Source organism: Ascaphus truei, chromosome 11 (genome assembly GCF_040206685.1).
Source record: "Ascaphus truei isolate aAscTru1 chromosome 11, aAscTru1.hap1, whole genome shotgun sequence".
Taxonomy (NCBI): domain Eukaryota; kingdom Metazoa; phylum Chordata; class Amphibia; order Anura; family Ascaphidae; genus Ascaphus; species Ascaphus truei.
The window spans coordinates 42,976,277-42,999,530 of NC_134493.1; the positions used below are offsets into that span (position 1 = coordinate 42,976,277).

Sequence of the window (23,254 nt, forward strand, 5' to 3'; positions counted from 1 at the left end):
ACAGGTTCTCTGCTTCCTACAGTCCTCTGTTGCTAGAGAGAGCAGCAAGGCATTAGGAGGGGGTGTCCAGTGTTTAAAAGCATTGGGGGGTGTCCGGCATGGTGGTGGGGAGGGGGTGTCCTGTGTTGGAAGCATGGGGGGGGTTCCAGCGTTTGGGTGGGTCATGGTTTAACCTTTTCACTGTAAGAAGGGTGTGCCGTGGTTGTGAGTGAGGGTTTAACCTGTTATGTGCTCATTCAGATAAAAGCTTTTATCAAACTCTGTTAATTCAAAACCGTAACTGTGGGGTTTAAAATAAATTATACACCCCCCCCCCCCCACCCCCATTACAACATATTCAATTATTTTTTAAGGTTCGACTTGGGGATGGTCACCTAAACAAACTGACTTTTTCCAAAATACAGCTAATTCTGCACAGATTTTGACTAGTATTGTCACGTATAATAATGTGCCGTCATCTCTCCCCCCCCCCGTCCCCGTCCCCCATCCCCCCCACCTCTCTTCTCCTTCATTCCACATCCCTTGTAACTTCCCCTCTGTAAGCTCTTCAGGGCATGAAATGCTCCTCTCCCCGCCTTGTTTTTACTTGTGTGTTATATTACAAAGCCTGGTATTTGTGCCGGATTTGTGCTATATAAACAAAAATATACATGTGTAATGTGTTGATACAAATGGCGTGAAGTCTTCCGAACAAAGGAGGCACTTGAACAACATTCTGTGCAAATGTTTAAACAGAAAAGTAAACTGTCGGCAAGGAATGTGAAATCAAGACGGAGAGGAGGAGTGAGGGATATTCCTGTGGGTTGTGTGACCGGGATCCTATATCTCTGCAGCCACGTGTGTGTGGGTTGTGTGTGCGTGCGCACAAGCACATTTCAAGGAATTTCTTTCCCCTGTAATCTCTCCCGTTTCCCAATAGAGGACCCCAAGGTTGGAAATATGACCTTAGTCTTGTGATAGCAGGGTTATGTAAGACACCCCTCCATGCCACTGTCACTGCTTTCAATGCCTGGTTGACAATTATATTTATGCTCCAGTTGTTCCCTGACTCTCTGACGCCCATTTGCTTCCATGCCGAGGCCTATACACACCCCCAGATCTCCTGCGCCCTACACACCTCCAGATCTCCCCCGCCCCACACACACCCAGATCTCCCCCGCCCCACACACACACACACACACACACACACACACACACACACACACACACACACACATCCATCTCCTGTGCTCCACACACACACCCAGATCTCCCCCGCCCCCCCCCCCACACACACACACACACACACCCAGATCTCCTGTGCTCCACACACACACACCCAGATCTCCCCCGCCCCACACACACACACCCAGATCTCCCCCGCCCCACACACACACCCCAGATCTCCCCCGCCCCCACACATACACACACACACCCAGATCACCCCCGCCCCACACATACACACCCAGATCTCCCCCGCCCCACACACACACACCCAGATCTCCCTCGCCCCACACACACACCCAGATCTCCCCCGCCCCACACATACACACACACACCCAGATCACCCCCGCCCCACACATACACACCCAGATCTCCCCCGCCCCACACACACACACACACACACACACACCCAGATCTCCCCCGCCCCACACACACACACACCCAGATCTCCCCCGCCCCACACATACACACACACACACACCCAGATCACCCCCGCCCCACACATACACACCCAGATCTCCCCCGCCCCACACACACACACACACACCCAGATCTCCCCCGCCCCCCCACACACACACACCCAGATCTCCCCCGCCCCACACACACACACACACCCAGATCTCCCCCGCCCCACACACACACACACACCCAGATCTCCCCGCCCCACACACACACACACACCCAGATCTCCCCCGCCCCACACACACACACACACCCAGATCTCCCCCGCCCCACACACACACACACACCCAGATCTCCCCCGCCCCACACACACACACACACACACACACCCAGATCTCCCCCGCCCCACACACACACACACACCCAGATCTCCCCCGCCCCACACACACACACACACACACACATCTCCCCGCCCCACACACACACACACACACACACCCAGATCTCCCCCGCCCCACACACACACACACACACACACACACCCAGATCTCCCCCGCCCCACACACACACACACACACACACACACCCAGATCTCCCCCGCCCCACACACACACACACACACACACACACCCAGATCTCCCCCGCCCCACACACACACACACACACACACACACCCAGATCTCCCCCGCTCCCCACACACACACACACCCAGATCTCCCCCGCCCCACACACACACACCCAGATCTCCCCCGCCCCACACACACACACACACCCAGATCTCCCCCGCCCCACACACACACACACACACACACACACAGATCTCCCCCGCCCCACACACACACACACCAGATCTCCCCCGCCCCACACACACACACACACACACACCCAGATCTCCCCCGCCCCACACACACACACCCAGATCTCCCCCGCTCCACACACACACACCCAGATCTCCCCCGCCCCACACACACACACCCAGATCTCCCCCGCCCCACACACACACACCCAGATCTCCCCCGCCCCACACACACACACCCAGATCTCCCCCGCCCCACACACACACACCCAGATCTCCCCCGCCCCACACACACACACCCAGATCTCCCCCACCCCACACACACACACCCAGATCTCCCCCGCCCCACACACACACCCAGATCACCCCCGCCCCACACACACACACCCAGATCTCCCCCTCCCCACACACACACACCCAGATCTCCCCCGCCCCACACCACACACACCCAGATCTCTCCCGCCCCACACACACACACCAAGATCTCCCCTCCCCACACACACACACCCAGATCTCCCCCGCCACACACACACACCCAGATCTCCCCCTCCCCACACACACACACCCAGATCTCCCCGCCCCACACACACACACCCAGATCTCTCCCGCCCCACACACACACACCAAGATCTCCCCTCCCCACACACACACACCCAGATCTCCCCCGCCCCCCACACACCAGATCTCCCCCGCCACACACACACACCCAGATCTCCCCCGCCCCCCACACACCCAGATCTCCCCTGCCACACACACACACACCCAGATCTCCCCCGCCCCACACACACACACCCAGATCTCCCCCGCCCCACACACACACACAGATCTCCCCCGCCCCCACACACACACACACAGATCTCCCCCGCCCCACACACACACACACACAGATCTCCCCCGCCCCACACACACAGATCTCCCCCGCCCCACACACACACACACAGAGATCTCCCCCGCCCCACACACACACACACACACACACACACACACACACAGATCTCCCCGCCCCCCCCCACACACACACACACACACACACACAGATCTCCCCCGCCACACACACACACACACACACACAGATCTCCCCCGCCCCACACACACACACACACACACACAGATCTCCCCCGCCCCCCACACACACACAGATCTCCCCCGCCCCACACACACACACACAGATTTCCCCGCCCCACACACACACACACAGATCTCCTCCGCCCCACACACACACACAGATCTCCCCCGCCCCACACACACACACACAGATCTCCCCCGCCCCACACACAGCCTGATGGAGCGACTCGTATTTGCAGCTGGCTTTGTTTGCGACTCAGTGCCCTCGTGTACTGAACCAGCAGTATGGCTGGCACAGAATACTGTGCGTTGTGTGTATCCCCAGTATCTTGGGTATTATTCACAATTGCTTCATAATCCCCGTTTCCTGTTGACTTACAATGCATTAGAAATGGGTTTGATGCGCTTGCAGAGAGCAGCTGAGGACACCGTGTTCCCTATTTTGCAAGCAGTCTGGTGCAATAAGCAAATTGGCTGCAGAAAGATATTGATCTGCACCCATCTTTCTAAAAGCTTTTTGCTCAGTGTTGTACCGACTGCTTTTCAATGGTGTGTTGTGACTCGCACAGCTGGTAATATGCTCTGTGAAAAGGGTTGGGTTGTAATGGTGACAGAAAGGTGTGTGTGTGTGTCTTTATTTATATAGTGCCATTAATGTACATTGCGCTTCACAGCAGTAATACACGCGACAATTTATAAATAACAAATAATATAAATAACAGGTTATGGGAATCAGTGCTTCAGACATTAAAGTAACATTTGGGAAGAGGAGTCCCTGCTCCGCGGAGCTTACACTCTTACACATGTTTAGAGTCCTGACTAGGGAGAGCCTGGTTCAAAGCCAAGAGTCACTCCGTGTGACCTAGGGCAAGTCCCTTTACCTCCCTGTGCCTCAGGCACCAACATTGTATTGTATGTCTTTATTTATACATTAGATTGTAAGCTCAATGGGACAGGGACTCGTGCCTGCATATATTTTATGAAAGCGGTGTGTACACTGTCAGTGCTGTATAAGCCAAACATCGAATGAATATGATGTATATGTGTAATCGGCGATTTTAGGTTTTGCTGCGTAATGAGATCTCCCATTTCATACTCCTGTACTCTTCTCAAAGGTTCAAATACTATGGGAGTTGATCAGTAAACTGCAATAGTGCCAATCGGGGCTCTATTGCACGGAAACTCCCATTGACCGAGCGACCGTACCCCAAATGGCACTATTGCAGTTTAATGTACCCCCGCCCTCCGTGTTATTTGCTCTCTGTATTGCTGCCGGTATTAGTAGGTGACTAATTGGGGACCCCCCATGTTTATCAGAGGCTGCAGTGAGTGATGACGGGGCCAGCGCAGCGCGGCGGGGTCCCGGCTCTTTGTGCGATGGGCTCACGCCTCCTCTCCTGCAGCTCTTGGTTCCATTTACACAGCACATTATTGCTGCATCAGCACAATTGATGCGCGCTGCGCTCATTCACACGCCCAGAGGGCTGGCAGGCATGTAACGTGCGATGGCCAGTACTCGCCTGCAGGGGTCAGTATTGGCTGAGAAGAGGAATGCCACAAAACCCCCCACTTTTACAGCCACATCTGCTTGTGTTTAACAGGAATGGGGTTATTCCCATGTTTAAGGCAAATGAAAAGCACATTGTTACATGAGCAAACAGCATACATATTGCACCCTCCCAGACTCCTCATCAGGGAGGGAATATGTATTATGTATTTATGTATTATCCAGTCATTGCTATTCTGTGGCAGCACCTCTGATTAGAGTCCGTAATGAGGTTCTGATGGCAGGAAGCGTGCCGGGATGAGCGCCCACACGCAGGATGTTACATTGCACATTGCATTATTCAGACTGCAACCTGGCTGATCTGGCCTAAGTATCTTCTAAAACAGGGGTACTCAAGTCCCCCGCCCCCAAACAGGTCAGGTTTTCAGGATATCCCAGCTTCAGCACAGGGGGCTTAATCCTGTGCTGAAGCTGAGGCTGATTGAGCCACCTGTGCTGAAGCTGGGATATCCTGAAAACCTGACCTGTTGGGGTGGGGGGGGGGGGGGGCTGGAGTTGAGCGCCCCTGTGCTAAAACATTTAAGCCACGGCTGCAGGAGGCCCAAACTGTGTGTGTAACACTCTATGTATGTCTGTGACAGCCCTGGCTAGGGTTTTTTGCGCTGGTTACTTCTGCCGGTGACCCGGTGTGGCTTGATTCCTGCCTGTGAGGTCTGAGCAGCGGCCTGCGTGTTGTGATCCTGCTGCAGGATCACGTGTTTATCTGTGTGTTTGTGCTTTGAATGGGCCCAGATCAGCAGGGAATCCTGTGGGCCGCGGCACAGAAATAGATGATTCCTTCATTTATTCTGTCATGAGCACGGTGAGGCATCCCACTCGCAGCCTACTCAGGCCGTGCATCCTCCAAGTGTGTGTACTGCGGGGCTGTGCAGAGCGGCGGGGCTGTGCAGAGCGGCGAGGCTGTGCAGAGCGGCGAGGCTGTGCAGAGCGGCGAGGCTGTGCAGAGCGGCGAGGCTGTGCAGAGCGGCGAGGCTGTGCAGAGTGGCGAGGCTGTGCAGAGTGGCGAGGCTGTGCAGAGCGGCGAGGCTGTGCAGAGCGGAGGATATGGGTTCGGATATAGTAAACTTGGGGTTTAGCGAAGGGGCAGTTTGAGGAGATCTAAAGAAAAGGGAGGTGAAATAGGATCCCTGCAAAACACGTGAAAACACTTGGGTGCCCTAGCTGTGTGCATGATATTAGTTTGCAGTCTGTGCTGCTCTCACTGGTTTGCAGTCTGCTCACAGGGTCCTTTTGTTCTGAGCAGATGCAGACTGCAGTCCCCACCCTGCTGGAAACAAAGGATTTCCCAGAGCCTGACATGAGCTGCAGACCTCACTCAGGACCTGCAGGGAACACAGAGCCAGTAACCCCCTCCCCCCACCATTCCCTCTCTCCCCTCCCTCCCTCTTCTCTCCCCTCCTCCCTCTTCTCTCCCCTCCCTCCCTCTTCTCTCCCCTCCCTCCCTCCCTCTTCTCTCCCCCCCCTCCTCTTCTCTCCCCCCCCTCCCTCTTCTCTCCCCCCCAACCCCCCCCCCCCTCCTCTGCAGGCCCTGGCAGCGCCCCCTCCTATCTCCCACACCCTGAGCATGAATAAATACATAATCTGTAGAACTGCTGACAAACACAGCGCCCAAGAGATGCACATGGTCTCCTTCAATCTGCCCCCGATCCATCACACACCAGATATTTTTTTTTTTGCAGTGCGCTGTCCACACAATGAAGAGAGAAAGCGCTCAGCCGAGTAACGCCTTCTCTGGCACATGTAATTTTTACCGTACTCATTCATTTAATAGCTTTACAAATGTGTGACAGTAAGATGTACTCCTAATAGCACTGAGGTTAAATGTTCAGGGAATGTAAAATGTGTTCGGCTTTCCTTGGGGGTTAAATGCAGCTCGGCACACGGGTTGTTTGTAACCCTGCCCATGGGATTCCGAGGGGCTTTCTTGTGTTTATTGGAGCACTCGCCCAGCTCTTGACATTATCAATTAGCAGGACCATCCCATGGTGAAGGACGTAGCTGTATTGCAATGTTTGGCCCCCACACTGGGACAATGTAAGTGACCACGATTATCGGGGTGATCCCAAACCCTGGTATATTTTCTACATCAGCGGCTAGAATAATTTCACTTTCTCCCAGAACAGTCTCTGCTCATCTCCTCCTTTAAATACCTCTCCTGGCTTCCCAACAAATGTCGGATCACCTACAAAAGTTCTCCTCAACTTCAAGGCTCCCCACTCATCTGCTCCTTCCTACATATCCACTCTCTCACTCACTATGCCCCTGCTAGTCTCCTGCACTCTACCCATAACTGTCTCCTCTCTACCCCTTTCCCCTCTACTGCTCTATCTCATCTTAAACCATTTCCCACACTTCCCCTTGCCTGTTGAACTCCCTCACACTCGGTATACACCAAGCACCTTCAAGACAAACCTTAAAACTCACCTCTTATATGAAGCACCCCAATAGCCTGGACTCATGGTTACTGTCCCACAGTCACTCCGACCACCCATTGTGGCCAAGCACTGCCACCTACAGCACTTATTCCCTCACCTGCTGTCTCTGCAAGTCTCCCATCATACATCTTAGATTGTAAGCTCTCCGGGGCAGGGATTTCCTTTCCTATTGTGTGACTTTGTTTGTTGCATTTATATTATCTCCTGTACTGTCTCTTATGTAAAGTGCAGAATACATTGTGGGTGCTATACACATGCATACGCCTGCTTCTTGTGTCCCGCAGCCGAGATTAAGCCCGGGGGCTGCCGAGCCCCCCCCCGTCACCTAACTCCTATTTTGTCACCCTCAGGAAACCTGCAGGAAGTGTCAGGGGCCGTGGAAGGAGCACATAAAACTGACCTGCACACAGATGGCAGAGAACAATGATATCAAGTACCGCACGTCCATGTGAGTCTCTGCGCCCCATCACTGCGCATTTTACCCTTGTTCCGCGCCCTGGGTAGTTATGTAACAGGACTTAACCCAGGGGCTCTCAACTCCAGTCCTGAAGACCTCCCATCAGGTCAGGTTTTAAGGATGTCCCTACTTCAGCACAGGTGGCTGAAACAATCCCTGCTTCAGCGCAGGTTGCTTAGTCTTTGAATGAGCCAACTATGCTGAAGCAGGGATATCCTTAAAACCTGACCTGTTGGGGGGAGGGGGGGGGTCTTGAGGACTGCAGTTGAGAACCGCCGAGTTAGCGCTCCCGCAGTTTGAGGTGCCGCACGGCATACAGCGGCGTAGCCCTGAAGAAACGATCTACGGGATTATAAAAGGCCAGGTAGAAATATCCTTCACATGGGTCCCAGTTAAACGTATCCCCAGGTTGCCAAAGGGCAGAGGTTTCCGTCCCCTCTTCTGATGAGGCGCGGGGACGGGTCACACTTCTTAATACTTCGAAGCCAATCGCTAAGAACATCCCATTACCAAAGCTTAGGGCATGTTCTCGGGGTCACGGAGCTGGGGGCGTGAGTCCCGGGTCCTTTTCCTTAAGATGGACCTTACTAAAAAATCTCCGTCTCCTTATAATGTATTAGCCAATACAATGCTCACCCCGAGACGTATTTGCCATATTTATGAATGACACGGGATGGATCGGGGAAGGATGACGGGTGGGCCAAGAGTCGGTGATGGGATATTTCACTTTGTACATTTTCTCTACTCCGAAGGTGATGTCTGTCCTTTAACCCGAGCTGCGTAATGCGGCCGGCACAAGCTTATAGGGGTTGTTCTCCATGCTGAAAATAGATAAGCCCAAAGTGGGACAGTGTGCTCATTTGCATGTCATTACCCAGAATCCCTGGCTGCAGTGGAAGCACTGCATGATACGAGATAATGGGGGAGAGGCCGGGTGTGGACCCGTCTGAGACATGTGAATGGGCTCACAAGGGCTATTTCCATTTTCTAGGTCTTTTCTTAAAATATCCCTCGGAGGACAAGGCCGTTCAAAGGACTCTGCGGTCACTTTAATCCGTGGCATGCTGCGTTTTATTTCCCTGGATAAAAGCCGTCCCGGTTGATGTTTGGGATGTGCAGATGGGGTAACACATGCGAGGAAACAACACTTCCTGTTTTGAGGAAAGGGAAGTCCTGCTTCCTGCCGGCGTGATGCGACTTCCCAGGGAGTCTGCATCCTGTTACATGGAGGGAGCTGGCAGTCCGCTAACACGGACACATTCAGCTCCTGTCCCTTTGTCTGCTCCTAATAAGGCTTTAGTTAAGTAAAGTCTGCAGTTCCACTCGCTAGCATGACCTGGGGTAAAGGGAGAGATCTTCAACCATTCTGAGCATCTATTTTCTATTTGAAGCTGTGTTTAGGAGCTGTGCACATTTTGGCTCTGAAACCTAACTGATGAAAGCAAATTTTTATTATAGATGCAATGGGGGAAAAAAAATAAAAATAATAACTTTCCGGCTTCATGGCATTGCAAAGTGCAGTAACACAGGAGGGAGAGGGAGGAGGGGGTATGATGCCTTTTTGTTGGACCAGCAAGTAGTTGATATGTTACAAGCATTTGAGCCTCTCGGGGTCCTTCATCGGGGATGCCACCCACGCTTCATTAGAAAGAGAATGGCGGATTTTGCTGTGTTTTGTTTTTGAATACTATAAAGGTAACTGTGCCCCTAAATCGGCAGTGCCATCTGCTGTCCAAGTTTTGGAAAGGGTTGCAGCGTGGCTTTATATCGGGGTACGAGATGGAAGTCCTTCAGTGCAGACTTGTTCTCTGGGTGTCCCACCGAGCAAGAAACCGTGGGAATGGCCCGTTTCTCGCCCTGAGGCTGTAGGGCACAGCTCTTCAACTGGCAAACTCAACCCGCAAAGGGCCAGTTTATCCAGGGGCTCTCTCCAGTCGTTAGGAACACCCCCCCCCCCCCTCCCTAACAGGTCAGGTTGTCGGGATATCCCTGCTTCAGCACAGGTGGCTCAGCAGGGATATCCTGCAAACCTGTCCGGTTTGGGGGGGGGGGGGGGAGGTCTTGACAACTGGAGTTGACAACCCCTGGCTTATGCTATTTGTATTGTACTTGCTCAGACAGCGAAGTTTCACACTAATTCGCTTGTAAGCTAAGGTAATAGAAATATACATGGTGCAGATGTTCTAAATACTAGCAAATTATTGACGTATAATAATGTTAAGTCTTTAAATCTATCCAGAATGACATTAAAGGGTTCTTGTGGTCCTTATACGCCCTTTTGTTCCCCTTCTGATCTGATCCCTTTGGGAATATTCCTGCTGTAGGGTTTTGCAATACAATGTGATTGAATCAGTTGCTGCCCTGCAGGAGTTTAACTCGGGCACGGAGCAGTACATATTTTGGCAAAGCAGGTCCAGTCATGTCCCTGTTACACCAAAATCAGAACATTCAAGGGAACCGGAGCAGCTGTATTGTAATTGTGCCGCCTTTAAAAGCCCCGTGCCAGATCCCTTGATCTCACTTTGCCAGCAGCACCAAAACGTAGGGGAGGCCATTAAGGCTGAGGTTCATCCAGTCCGTGAATCCGAAGACATTCTGCAGTTTGTTTGGGGCCTGGGATACAATCTGGTAACGAGGGTGTCACAAGTCTGCAGATGTGCAAGGCCCTTTTAAGCTGCATCCTATAAATAGAAGCCATGTCTCCCAGCATGTTTAGAGCGGTCATGCTTTGACTTCCTCCCCTGGAGTGACACAAAGCAGGACACAGCTGGGTCACAACATGCTGCATCCCTGTGTCACACATCTCTGCAGGCTCCTTAACGACAAAACCATCCTCCGCCTGTCCTTGTGTACGATTTCTCCCCCGTGCGTGTTGCAACCTCTCGTACCATCAGAGTCTTGTGATAATGCAGTGTCCTTTTATTTCACAATCGTTTTTTCACACCACCCAAGCATGGAGCCACATTGCAACAGGCGGCATCATTTCCTTCAGCCGCGTTACAATGAATGAAAACCTGGTATATTGCAACACGGTTCTGGGCAGCGGCACAGAAATCCGCCAAGTAACGTGCTTCTACTTCCTCCAGGTTTCCCGGTATCTGTCCGCTAACTAAAGTGGGGATGTAAAATACCGGCAGCAGTTCACCTTCCCAATCTAAAAAAGAATTTGCAGAATTAACACTGTAATCAGCATTTCTTCAGCTTTCACTCTGCCTATTTTATTATTTGTAATCATGTAGCTATCCAGAAAATAAGAATGTGTTTTTTTGTAATATACATTTACACGCTACAAAGAACTGGACTGTAATGTAACCCAGGCCATGCCAGGTTTCTCAGTCTATCCTGCCTAATAAATATATATTGAAGTGCAGTCCCAGTAAGCAGTACATAAAATGCTATTGTACATGGATATAGAGAGGTGCTCTGCACTTGTATAGAATGAAGAATTGGGTGTTGGGCTTGAACTCTACTCGCTGTACTGGAATTAATAGTAGTGTTGCACCAAATGCTGCCAGGGGTCGATCCCTGTAGTAGATCCTGTGTTCTGAATAGATCCAAAAGTATAAAGGCATAGGGCACTCCTGAAGCTGAAGAAAAAGATTGGATTACATATCCAACGCGCTTTGGGCCGAGCTCAGGCCGAAACGCGTCCTAATCCGATAGAGGAATCTTTTTCTTCAGCTTCGAGTGCCCTCTGCCTGCACCTTGATGGAAGGCGTGATAGTAATTACTGTGCTATTCTGTGCCCACCATCTCACTCTGTCTCTCCCCCCCCCCCCCCCCCCCCCCCACGGTGCAGTGAGGAGAAGATGACAGCCGCTCGAATTCGGAAATGCCACAAATGTGCCACAGGCCTCATCAAGTCCGAGGGTTGCAACCGCATGTCGTGCCGCTGCGGAGCCCAGATGTGCTACCTCTGCCGTGAGCCCATCAACGGGTATGACCACTTCTGCCAGCACCCGCGCGCCCCTGGGGAACCCTGCCGGGACTGTGCCCGCTGCTCTCTGTGGACAGACCCATCGGTAAGAGCTTGCTACAGACTTCCCTTATTGGGTTTAGACAGCATAGCTAGGGAGCGCGTGCCATACACAGCAGTATATCTGTGACATGCAGGGTGTGGTCGTTTGGACCCCAGAACCAACCTTTCAGAAAGTGTGTGTGTGTGTGTGTGTGTGTGTGTGTGTGTGTGTGTGTGTGTGTGTGTGTGTGTGTGTGTGTGTGTGTGTGTGTGTGTGTGTGTGTGTGTGTGTGTGTGTGTGTGTGTGTGTGTGTGTGTGTGTGTGTGTGTGTGTGTGTGTGTGTGTGTGTCCACAGAAGTTAGAAGTTCCATAAGGATGCTGGGTAAAGTCCTCTGCCCATCTGATTGTTCATTGTTCTGCAGTGACCAGCAGCTCGGCACAAAGGGTTCCCCTGGCCGCTGCTCTCCGGAGGGGTTAGTATGAGCCGTGTGATTGTCAAGTTCCTGCTACCACTCTTCTCGGCTCTATCCTTGGCCTCGTGGTTTGGTGGCCTGTAACTACCTGGGCAGAGGAATGACCTTTGTGGCAGGTGGTGTGTTGGCCACCGAAGCAAGCTGCTTACTATAGGCTCATAGTTGAACATGTTTCTATACAGAGTAACTGAAGTCCTCACTATGGTTAGTTAGCAGCATCTACATTAACACCGTAATGGATAACTTTCTATTTCGCCTCATCCAAGTATTCTGTTTTTGGGGAGCATGTAGCCATTACAGCCGCTGAGCGTTTATTCCCTGGCGGGTCTCCCCGCGATCCTCGTTACAGCCGCTGAGCGCTTATTCCCCGCTCACCCCTGCGCATCTCCCCGCGATCCTCGTTACAGCCGCTGAGCGTATATTCCCCCGCTGCCCAAACCTTTGCAGAACGGAATAACCTTCCACAGATCTATATGGAAGGTCTGCATTTCTTATCTTATAAGAGAGACCCTTTTTTCCTGTCTGCTTTTTGTACCAAGATACGTTGTATCGGGTGAGCATAAAATTTCTGCGCTGGTGCTGATGTCCCCAAGGCATGACGGTCCCTTCTTCAGGTGTCATAAACAGAATCCTACCCAAAATACCCAAGACTAATACTGCTGGTTGGATTTACGGTTGGGGGACATTACAGGGTTAATGTGATCGCTGCTGCTTTAAGTGGTACTAGGCTGCCTAGCATGGGTGGTATAAATATTTAATAGAAACCTTCCTCTCATTGTTAGCTGCTCTCTTCTCCCCCCCCCCCCCCCCCGCCACACCCTCCCTCCGGGGTACCTTGCTATAAAGAGACGAGACTTCCTCTGCTCTGTAACGGTGTCATTGCAATCAGCGGCACTCGCTGCTCTGTTATCTTCACTATTACCACATTAAAGCCCCATGAAAACAACGTTTCCTGCACTGTGCGGAGTCTCTGTGCATCAGGGGTGGACAACACGAGTCCTCACGGGCCCTTAACAGGTCAGGTTTTCCGGATATCCCAGCTTCAGCACATGTGGCTCAATCTGTGTCTATCGCGGTGTCTCACGGCTTGGATCTGGTGGAAGCAGAGCCTCCTCGTATACTAGATTTTTTGCAGAGTGGATTGGACAAAGGGCTTTAATTCTCATAAGGTCCAGGTTCCCGCCTTAGGGGTTTTCGTCAATACCTCCTCGGCTAATGACACTGATGTGTTTTTTTGTTTTTGTTTCCTCAAAGAAGTTGAAAAACACTGACTTCAACTTTGTCCCTACTGCAGGGGTGTTCATCTCCAGTCCTCAAGCCCCCCCAACAGGTCAGGTTTTCAGGATAGTCCAAGACTGAGCCTCTGATTGAGCCACCTGTGCTGTTGCTGGGATAGCCTGACAATCTGACCTGTTGCGGGGGGGGGGTCTTGAGGACTGGAGGTGCGCCCCCCTTCCCAAGTGCCTGCTTGGGACTTAAACAATGTTTTGGAAGCATTATCTTCAGTTCTTTAGAACCATTACTTCAGCTTTTGGATAAATGGCGTACCCTCAAAGCCGTTTTCCTTACAGCGATTTACTTCCGCCAGAAGAATTGGGGGATTGCAGGCCGGATCTTGTAAAGCACCTTATTTTAGTGTTTACCGGGATTAAATCGTTATGTTACCTATACCTTCGTTCCGCCCTAAATTAGTCTCGGCCATCCATATGAACCAGGATATAGTTGTCCTTTCATTCTGTCCAAATTCCAGGGGTTGAAGAGAGGAACATTTGCATTGCTTAGATGTGGTAAGAACCTTGTCTCATGGCATTGTTAAATCTCAGATTTATAGGAGCTGAGGCGGGTTGTTTGTACTGTTCTCTGGAAACAGAAGCGGCTGCCCTGCCTCTATCTCTTCCATCGCTAAATGGACATATCCAGGAGGCTTATAAGCATAGTCACCTGGATTGTCCGTTGGTGATTTAAGGCTCATTCTACTCGGGCCACAGCTACTTTGTGGGCCAATTATGCCTTTGCCTCATAAGGTCTGTATTGTAGCAAGCGCTTGCACGAAGTTGGGCGTGCAGGTGGCGCGCGCGTTTTGTGCGTGTAGGCCAAATGATGACGTGTGTGACTAGGGGGCATGGCCATGACATCACAAGTATAGGCCTCACTGTGATTGTCTCACAGTGTCACATGGCACGACCGCTGCTCGAAAATACAAATGTCTTTGTATTTCCACACAGCTGCCGCCCCCCCAATGCTCACCGCTGTGTGCGCGTCTGCACTAAATACACTGTAATAGGGAGACAGGCACGCGCTTACTATAATACAGGCCTAAGAACACATATGTAAGGCTGCTACATGGTTTTCCCAGAATGTTCATTGGGCATTAGAAGTTGGATGTATCGGCCTCTGAGGAGTCTAAGTTTGGAAGAAAGATTTTGCAAACAATCGTTCCAGGCTCTTCCCACCCTTAATGGGACCGATTTGGTACATCCCCATCATATGTACTGTCATGGGGGCCGATAAATAACAGTAAGAAATGTGTACCTTTCTCCGAGCCTGACCGTGCGCTGTTTTTATCCTGTCTCAAATTAATTCTTTTTGAAAACTGTATTTGTACTGTGAGCAGGAATGGTCAACTTCAATCCTCAAGCCCCCCAACAGGTCAGGTTTTCAGGATACCCCAGCTCCAACACACGTGGCTCAATCTTCGACTAGGCTTCTGATTGAGCCACCTGTGCTGAAGCTGGGATATACTGCTCTATGATGTAATAAAGTTTGAGTAGAGTCTTTGTAGCACGGCCAAACGTATAACTGGGGATCTTCTGTAGGGCGAGCCTTTTTAAAATGCTTTGGCAAAGGTGGTTGTACCACGCGGGAAGGAGGGGCATAAACCCCATCATGTGTACTGCCATGGAAGGACTCGGCGATAAATAGTGTGTGTGTGTGTGTGTGTGTGTGTGTGTGTGTGTGTGTGTGTGTGTGTGTGTGTGTGTGTCAGGCTATCCAGAACCAATGTCGTGTTCTATTTTATTCATTAACCACCTGACAGGTTGTGAATCTGCGCTCCCGAAACGTGCAGTTTTTAGCATGAATTTGGAGCCAATAATTGCTTTATTACCCCCCTCCCTGCCAGAGCTGTATTGTATTTATCATCACGTGTTCTCGTCTTTCTCACCACACAGAAAGACGACAAGAAATTAATCCAGGAAATTCAAAAAGAAGCAGAGGAGGAACAGAAAAAGAAAAATGGTGGTGAGAAATTATTTATTACTACTACCATTATTATTACTGTTACTGCTACTATTGCTACACACTCACACATATTAGCTAGTAGTTTACACCAACGTATGCAGCCACCTCCGGGGGGGGGCAACTCGGCAAGCACAATTCTCTAACTGTGGGGATAATGTGAGGGAGAAGAATGACCCCAATATTAATACACGAGGCTCAGGCAGATAGTGTCCCCTTGCACCCCAACCCCCCCACCCCCCCGCTCAGCCCCGGTGTCAAATGACGCGCGGGGTCATGTGACGTCACGTTGCCATGGTAACGTGGCATCACGTGACGGCCTTCAGGTTACCATGACGACGCGTCGTTGGAAGTGAAGGCAAGTGTGTTATAGAGGCCTTGCATGGTCCCCCGGCATTTCATTTAAATTCCTGAGAGCACGGGACCTCTATAACTGCCGCGCCCCCCCCCCCCCCCCCAGTTTGTGCACCCCTAGTCTAAAGGGTGACCAGATTCCCTTTGTGTGATGAAGGAACAGTGTGTGCGCGCACGTTCCTTTAGGCTGCGGCCTCGCTGCCTGCGCTGCGCGCCTGCGAGGCTGGCGGCGCATGCAGCCGAATTCTCTGGTCTGCGGGGGGCGTGACGGGGGCACGGTCGTGACGTCACCAGGCAGGTTCGCCCTCATTGGCTGAACCACCCGGGGCGTGGCCTAGCACTCCATCGAGATTCCTGATCTCAATCCTCTTGAGAGCAGGAGAGACTGTCGGCGCGGCGCGGCAGCCCCCCCTCGCAGCGGGCCCGGCCCCATTGTGGGGCGGCTCTTGTCGATGCAGCGTCCGCCACAACGGGCACTGCAGTAGCCAGCAGGGACCTGGCCTTAGTGAGAAGTAATCATGTATACCAGGAGTGGCCAACTCCAGTCCTCCAGAGCCACCAACAGGTCTGGTTTCCAGGATAGCCATGCTTCAGCACAGTTGGCTGTCTAAAACTAATTGAGCCATCTGTGCTGAAGCAGGGATAGATGTGTAGAACGCCAGTGCATCAGAATAAACGAGTCCTTTAAACATTTAAGCGTCTGCAACAGGACTACTCCCAATAAGCTGTGGTATATAATAAGGTTACAATAATATGGTTTAGGGGACTAGTACTTAATGCCACAGGCACCAATAAATAGTACAACCATTGTCCCATACAGTGAGAAATAAGGGTATGGCAACCCACAAATGTAACTCACTTTCTGAATCCCAGGATCCGGGGGAGTATTCCACAGCAGTAGATTAGTAGCGTGCAGTCCACCAGGGCAAGGCGCAGGAACAAGTGGAAAAAAGGCAGCGCACTGCCTAGAAAAACAGGAGGAGGCTCACGGAAGCAAAAAAAAGCATTTATTTCAATAAAAGATCAGACAAAAGCCCCCCCATGGCTACAGCAGGTGTCCACCTACGCGTTTCGGGCTCTATGCCCTTTTGTCTGATCTTTTAGTGAAATAAATGCTTTTTGTGCTTCCGTGAGCCTCCTCCTTTTTTACTAGGCAGTGCACTGCATTTTTTCCACTTGTTCCTGAAGCAGGGATATACTGAAAACCTGACCTGTTGTGGCCCTTGAGGACTGGATTTGCCCCCCCTCCCCCCCCCCCCCTGGCTAAGGGTGTTTCTGGTAACTTTGAGCAGAGATGTGACAAAGTACATATGAGCTGGTTAGGTAGCTCTTAGGCTACACAGAAGGAGACATCGGGGCCTGCAGCAACAGAGGTCAGTGACTGGCTTGCAGCGCTACCGTCACCAACAGGGACCTGGCCTTAAGGACTGGAGTTGGCACGCCCCTGCGACAGACAGACAGACAGACAGACAGACAGACAGACAGACAGACAGACAGACAGACAGACAGACAGACAGACAGACAGACAGACAGACAGACAGACAGACAGACAGACAGACAGACAGACAGACAGACAGACAGACAGACAGACAGACAGACAGACAGACAGACAGACAGACAGACAGACAGACAGACAGACAGACAGACAGACAGACAGACAGACAGACAGACAGACAGACAGACAGACAGACAGACAGACAGACAGACAGACAGACAGACAGACAGACAGACAGACAGACAGACAGACAGACAGACAGACAGACAGACAGACAGACAGACAGACAGACAGACAGACAGACAGACAGACAGACAGACAGACAGACAGACAGACAGACAGACAGACAGACAGACAGACAGACAGACAGACAGACAGACAGACAGACAGACAGACAGACAGACAGACAGACAGACAGACAGACAGACAGACAGACAGACAGACAGACAGACAGACAGACAGACAGACAGACAGACAGACAGACAGACAGACAGACAGACAGACAGACAGACAGACAGACAGACAGACAGACAGACAGACAGACAGACAGACAGACAGACAGACAGACCTTCATTAGAGTGTGAACTTCAGCCTGCCACAGAAATGTATTTTCACCTATTTGTTAATTGGAGAATTGATGAGGAGCTCAGAACCATGAAAGGTGGCGTCAAACCTCCCAAAAACTACTTGGCAAAACAGAATTCGGTGAGCTGGTTCTCGGACTAGGGTTAGGAAGGAATTTTTTAGGTGCTATACCATATTGTAGAACTTGTTGTGGGTCAGCAGGAGACTGAAGGGAGGGGTTTACCCCTCCGCTCCCTCCACTGTCAGAGGGTTGTGTGCTTCTCATGTATACCTGCACATGAATGTAATCTGTGTTACTTGGTTTGTGTTCATTCTGCCCTTGTGGTTTCTCTGCAGAAACCGCTTGCAAGAGAATCGGTCCTCCGGTCGAAGAGAACCCTACCAAGATGGCCAGGCTAGAGATCCTGGCAAGGGCAGTCCCCCAAAACTTTCACCAGCCTCAGATCCCCCCATACCCTTTTGTGCACCCTCCATTTCCACTGCCCCCTGTCCAGCCACTGTACAATAACCTCCCACTGAACATGGGACCCATCCCTGCCCCCTATGTGCCGCCCCTGCCCAACATGCGGGTCAACTTCAACTTCGCTCCCCTCAACATGGACCTGGAGCACAACTTACCTATGCACTTTGGGCCGCAACCTCAGCACCGGTACTGACCCGTCTGTGCGGGCTCTGAGTGTGATCTCTGGGCGAGGGGTAGGGGGTGTGGAAGTGAGGGGCAGTGCCATCACAACACTTCAATGTCTTTCTCACAGGACTGTTGTACAGCACAGGACACAGCGGAGGCATTTACACGCGTCTAGTCTTACGTGTACATACATGTGCTCGTACATACATGTGCTTGTACAAACGCACACGTGCAAGCCAGGACAACGACCTGCCGCCTCAGCTGTGCCAACCTACGTCACGGAGATGGATTGGGATTACAGTGCAGGGGATAGTCTGTTTTATCGTTAAACGCCACACGTGGACGGGTCTCCTGCCTGTTGTGAGACTGTTTTTAGTTCATGCTGTCTGCGCATTATCAGGGTATCTGCGCCTCTCTACCATCCTAACCACATTACTTCCAGAGCCACGAGTACCCTTTCATTCTACAACGGTTATCATGCGCAGCCATACTCCCGCCAGGAGCTTCTCTCAAGGGGCCACATCTGCTACAAGTGGGAGATGGGGGGCCTACAATTGCAGCTCTGTTGCAAAAAAAAGATCTGTGGTATGACTTTGTCCTGTTTTGCAGGTGAGAGATTTTCAGCACGAATCTCCCTTAACCCCTGTCATGTGCTCATTAGTGTATGAATCCTTTCCAAACCCCCGCGCGATCCTCTGTATGCACCTCACTGCTACACGAGCGATCTACCACGGTAATGTCCTAGCATGCACATGGCAGCCAGGCACCTCCCTCTTGTACACACGTGTTGTGGCACCTCTGTTCCATGTTACACGTGGAATTTAAGAGCTTTTAGTAAAAGTGCAAAAATAAAGTGGGGGGGAGCGGGAGGTGGGGGCAGAAGCTAGCGCTCTAAACTGGGATCTAAGACGAGGAAGAGTCCAGAACAGACAAACATTATTAGTCACATATTACAGGATCGATCCCGATAGGGATACATGAATCCTAGGGAGGAGGTGGGAGCTATTACAATTCCCCCCCCAAAATCTAAAAGCTTCCAGCAGACTTGTGTGTGGTGCGAACCTCTGTGCATCAAATATCTCTAGGTTAGTTTAACCCTTTGTGATCAGTTTTTGCAAAAGAGAGGATGGTGGGGCTGGGTCGCAGTATCCGGGAACTGATTTAATATGGTTAGAGATCCCTTCTCTGTGCTGCAGGAGATTTTTATTCCCATGAATTTGATTGGATGTGAGCCCTGGGGACCTGCTCAGAGCATTTTGTGTGGTGGATTCAGGTTATAGAAAGCCTTCATGCGGTGTCTGTTCGTGGTCACAGCCGTTGGAGGAACGTGCACCTTTCTAATAAACTGCTCACAATTCCTCCTCACGTCCTGTTTGGTTTTATTAGAGAGAAAATTAGTAGAGAACTTTCACTTGCCTTAAAAAGGGGTAGCAGCGTCTAGAATTTGCACTTCGCCAAACCTTTGGGGGGGAGGGAACAATGTGTAAAATAGTGATGTGCACCAATTCTAGCTCTGTACAACAGGCAGAAAGGAGTAGGTTGTTTTGTTTAAATAAAGAAGAAAAAAAAACATTTGTAGCTAAAATATTATTCAAATGTTTAAGACATCCAGTGTGTAAAAAACGAAATGTATCATATGTAATTTGAATTTTTTTTTTTGTAAATAAACTTTTGCGCAATTGTTTCTTTTGCTTTTTGCCCCTTAACTTCGGGAAGTAGAATTAAAGGGAAGTTTCGCTTTGCACCGATGAAAGCCACGAACAAAAAGCGGGTACCGGCTCTCGCCGTCCGGGCCAGCCTTTCCTATACAGTCCATATAGCACGAGTCCATGAGCGCTCCACATACAATCTTTCCTGTATAGTCCATGAGCGCTCCATATACAATCCTGTACAGTCCATGAGCGCTCCATACACAATCTTTCTTGTACAGCCCATATAACACGAGTCATGAGCGCTCCATATACAATCTTTCCTATACAGTCCATGATTGCTCCATATACAATCTTTCCTATACAGTCCATGAATGCTCCATATACAATCTTTCCTATACAGTCCATGAATGCTCCATATACAATCTTTCCTATACAGTCCATGAATGCTCCATATACAATCTTTCCTATATAGCCCATATAACAAGAGTTCATGAACTCTCAATATACGCACACATTGTTTTTCTGATAATCCTAAAGTGATGTTCATTTTTAAGATGGACTGGATAGAAACAGTGACAAATATAGACAGACAATCAGACAACTTTTTAAACACATGGATGTATTTTCTTAACACACTGCCAGAAGAGACACAACCACACACAATACATAGATTCAAGTACACAGATTTTGGTTCCTGACCAGAATTCTGAGAGGTGAGAATACTATTAAAAGTCGGGCAGGACCGTAGCGAGAAACACAGATAAAACAGTCCGCTGGTTCTGATCCAGCGTCATTTCCTTGCGATGCTATATGGGAAATGAGAATATTTTATTGGATACTGTCAAGGGGGTGGAGAGGGAATGAAATAATGTGGCACTGCAGCAATTGCCATGTATATGTGGCGTTCGCCTTTCAATAACCTATAATAAAAAAATGAAAGTAGGGAAAACTGTGTCCAATAAACACATAAATAACTCCAGATGAATCCAATGCCTTTTAACAGGAAGTCCGTCCTGATTTCATTTTGAGCTGTGAATCCCAAATGAAGGTTTGCAGAAGACTGAAAATAAGGTGTTTCCAGTGTACCAAGGGCTACAGGTTTCCCAGCGAATGGGACAGACGTCTGACAGCAATTTAGTGTCTGTCTATCTCTGTAGGGTTTAGAGGACTGCATTTCAAATAGCTTGATGTGACTATCTGTGTCAGTCCCAGCATATTCTGCTGCACAGTGCAATGGAGTGTGAAGGATACAATAATAACGTTACATTGAAATGCACTGATCCAAAGAGCTTACAATATAAAGGTAATCTTTGCTTACTCAATTTTAAACTTCTGAACATTCAGACAGACTGATGACTGTTCTGGGGGCCTGCAGTAAATGTGACGTGGTGACTTAGTGAATTTGTGGCGGCTTGTGTAAGATGCCATCCTTAGCGGCCCACGTGTGTAACGGTCACTGAGACTCGCACATGGCAAAGGTACTTCTGTATTTGGCAATAGCCAATATTGGATTTTAAAGCGGCAGTCCAAGCTGCTGCTATTTAATTTGAAATGTTTCCCCTTTAATATGTGCATCAATCCAATCCACACAATGATAAGGAATTCGCTAAATTGCTGATCTGTTCTTTGATCAGAGAAGATTCGGCTCGGGGGTTCACTAAATGGCTGTCACTGCAGCAGAAGAGGACCAAAGATGCAAAGTTCTGTGGGGAAGATCATGTGACCAGGCAGTCACTAGATACAATTGGTTCACTGCTAGAGAGAGGGCAGGGCTCAAAAAGGGGTGTGTCAGAGCCTGTTTCAGAAGAGGAAGGAGATGTGACTTTGTAAATAGTTGCTATAGAAACAAAAATGCTTGTTACATTCAGAGTTGGTTAATAAAATAATTGTAGCATTTTTTTTTGGTTATAGTACAGAACTGATTTATAAAAAAAACACATTTAGGATATTGCTTGGTCTGCAGCTTTAAGAGCCGCTGCTGTTCAATAAAAAAATGAAATTAGACTCCAACAGATCTGCCTGCTATGTTAAAAGCCTCATACAAGGCCCAAAGCCTCAGCCATATGGTGCTTTGTTAGTCCCAGGTGATATCCGCAGGGGGTCCTGTTTATGGTTTATTGATTTAAGTCTTGTAGACAAAGAGCAAAGTTGGATTAATCTTATTCTAAGTGATGCTGCTTTTTGTCCTTCTCTGTTTCTTCCGGGCCTCCTCCCATCTGCCTCCTTGAAGCCTTAATTAGAGGTTGAGAGTAAAGTGACCAGCTGGAATGGTTCTTGCTGACCTCCAATAATGCAATCCTCTGAGCAAATTAAATATTAAGGGCTCGGGCCAGGATGTATTTTCCTTAATGCAGGGGTGCTCAACGCCAGTCCTCATGCCTCACCAACAGGTCAGGTTTTCAGGAAATCCCAGCTTCAGCGCAAGTGGCTCAATCAGAGGCTCAGTCTTTGACAGCCTCTGAACCACCTGTGCTAAAACTGGGGTATCTTGAAAACCTGACCTGTTTGGGGGGGTGGGGGGGGGGTATATGGATAGCTGTGAAAATAAACATTTTACCATAAAATTGCATTTCCTCACAAAAACCCATATGCCTGTTCTACTTGTGGGTTCTAGAATAATGGCCGCACCACAAAGCATGTACATATTCATAGTTCAGGTTTTGCTTACTGTATACAGATACTCTGCATCAATATGTAATGTGGTATGAGCATTTAGAGTGGAGGGGGCAGGGAGTTTTAATACTGGTTTCCATTTGGGATATGCCATGATTATTGAGTTTAATAATTGTATCGCTCGTCTACATTCCGCCTGGTGAAAGTTCTCCTCAATCTGCTACGAGTATGTTAAAGATGCAGACGTCATCGGAAGGTAGCTTTCCCCACTGTACAATATATTGGGTTGCTATAAAGATGGCTGCTCTGTGCACTTCAGTAGAGTCTGGACAC

The 23,254-nt window shown here is 50.0% G+C and overlaps 1 protein-coding gene across 4 annotated transcripts in view; it reads left to right on the forward strand.

Moving 5' to 3' along the window:
* The window catches only part of RNF216 (ring finger protein 216), a 65,985-nt gene extending 45,645 nt beyond the window's left edge, over positions 1-20,340 (forward strand). For all 4 annotated transcript variants that reach the window (XM_075565917.1, XM_075565916.1, XM_075565914.1 and 1 more), the window contains exons 14-17: positions 7,819-7,916; positions 11,725-11,947; positions 15,528-15,597; positions 18,365-20,340. In XM_075565917.1, coding sequence (XP_075422032.1) covers positions 7,819-7,916; positions 11,725-11,947; positions 15,528-15,597; positions 18,365-18,684 — 711 coding nt within the window. In that variant the 3' untranslated portion in view covers positions 18,685-20,340. The remainder of the gene's footprint in view (positions 1-7,818; positions 7,917-11,724; positions 11,948-15,527; positions 15,598-18,364) is intronic.
* Positions 20,341-23,254: the final 2,914 nt, after the last annotated feature.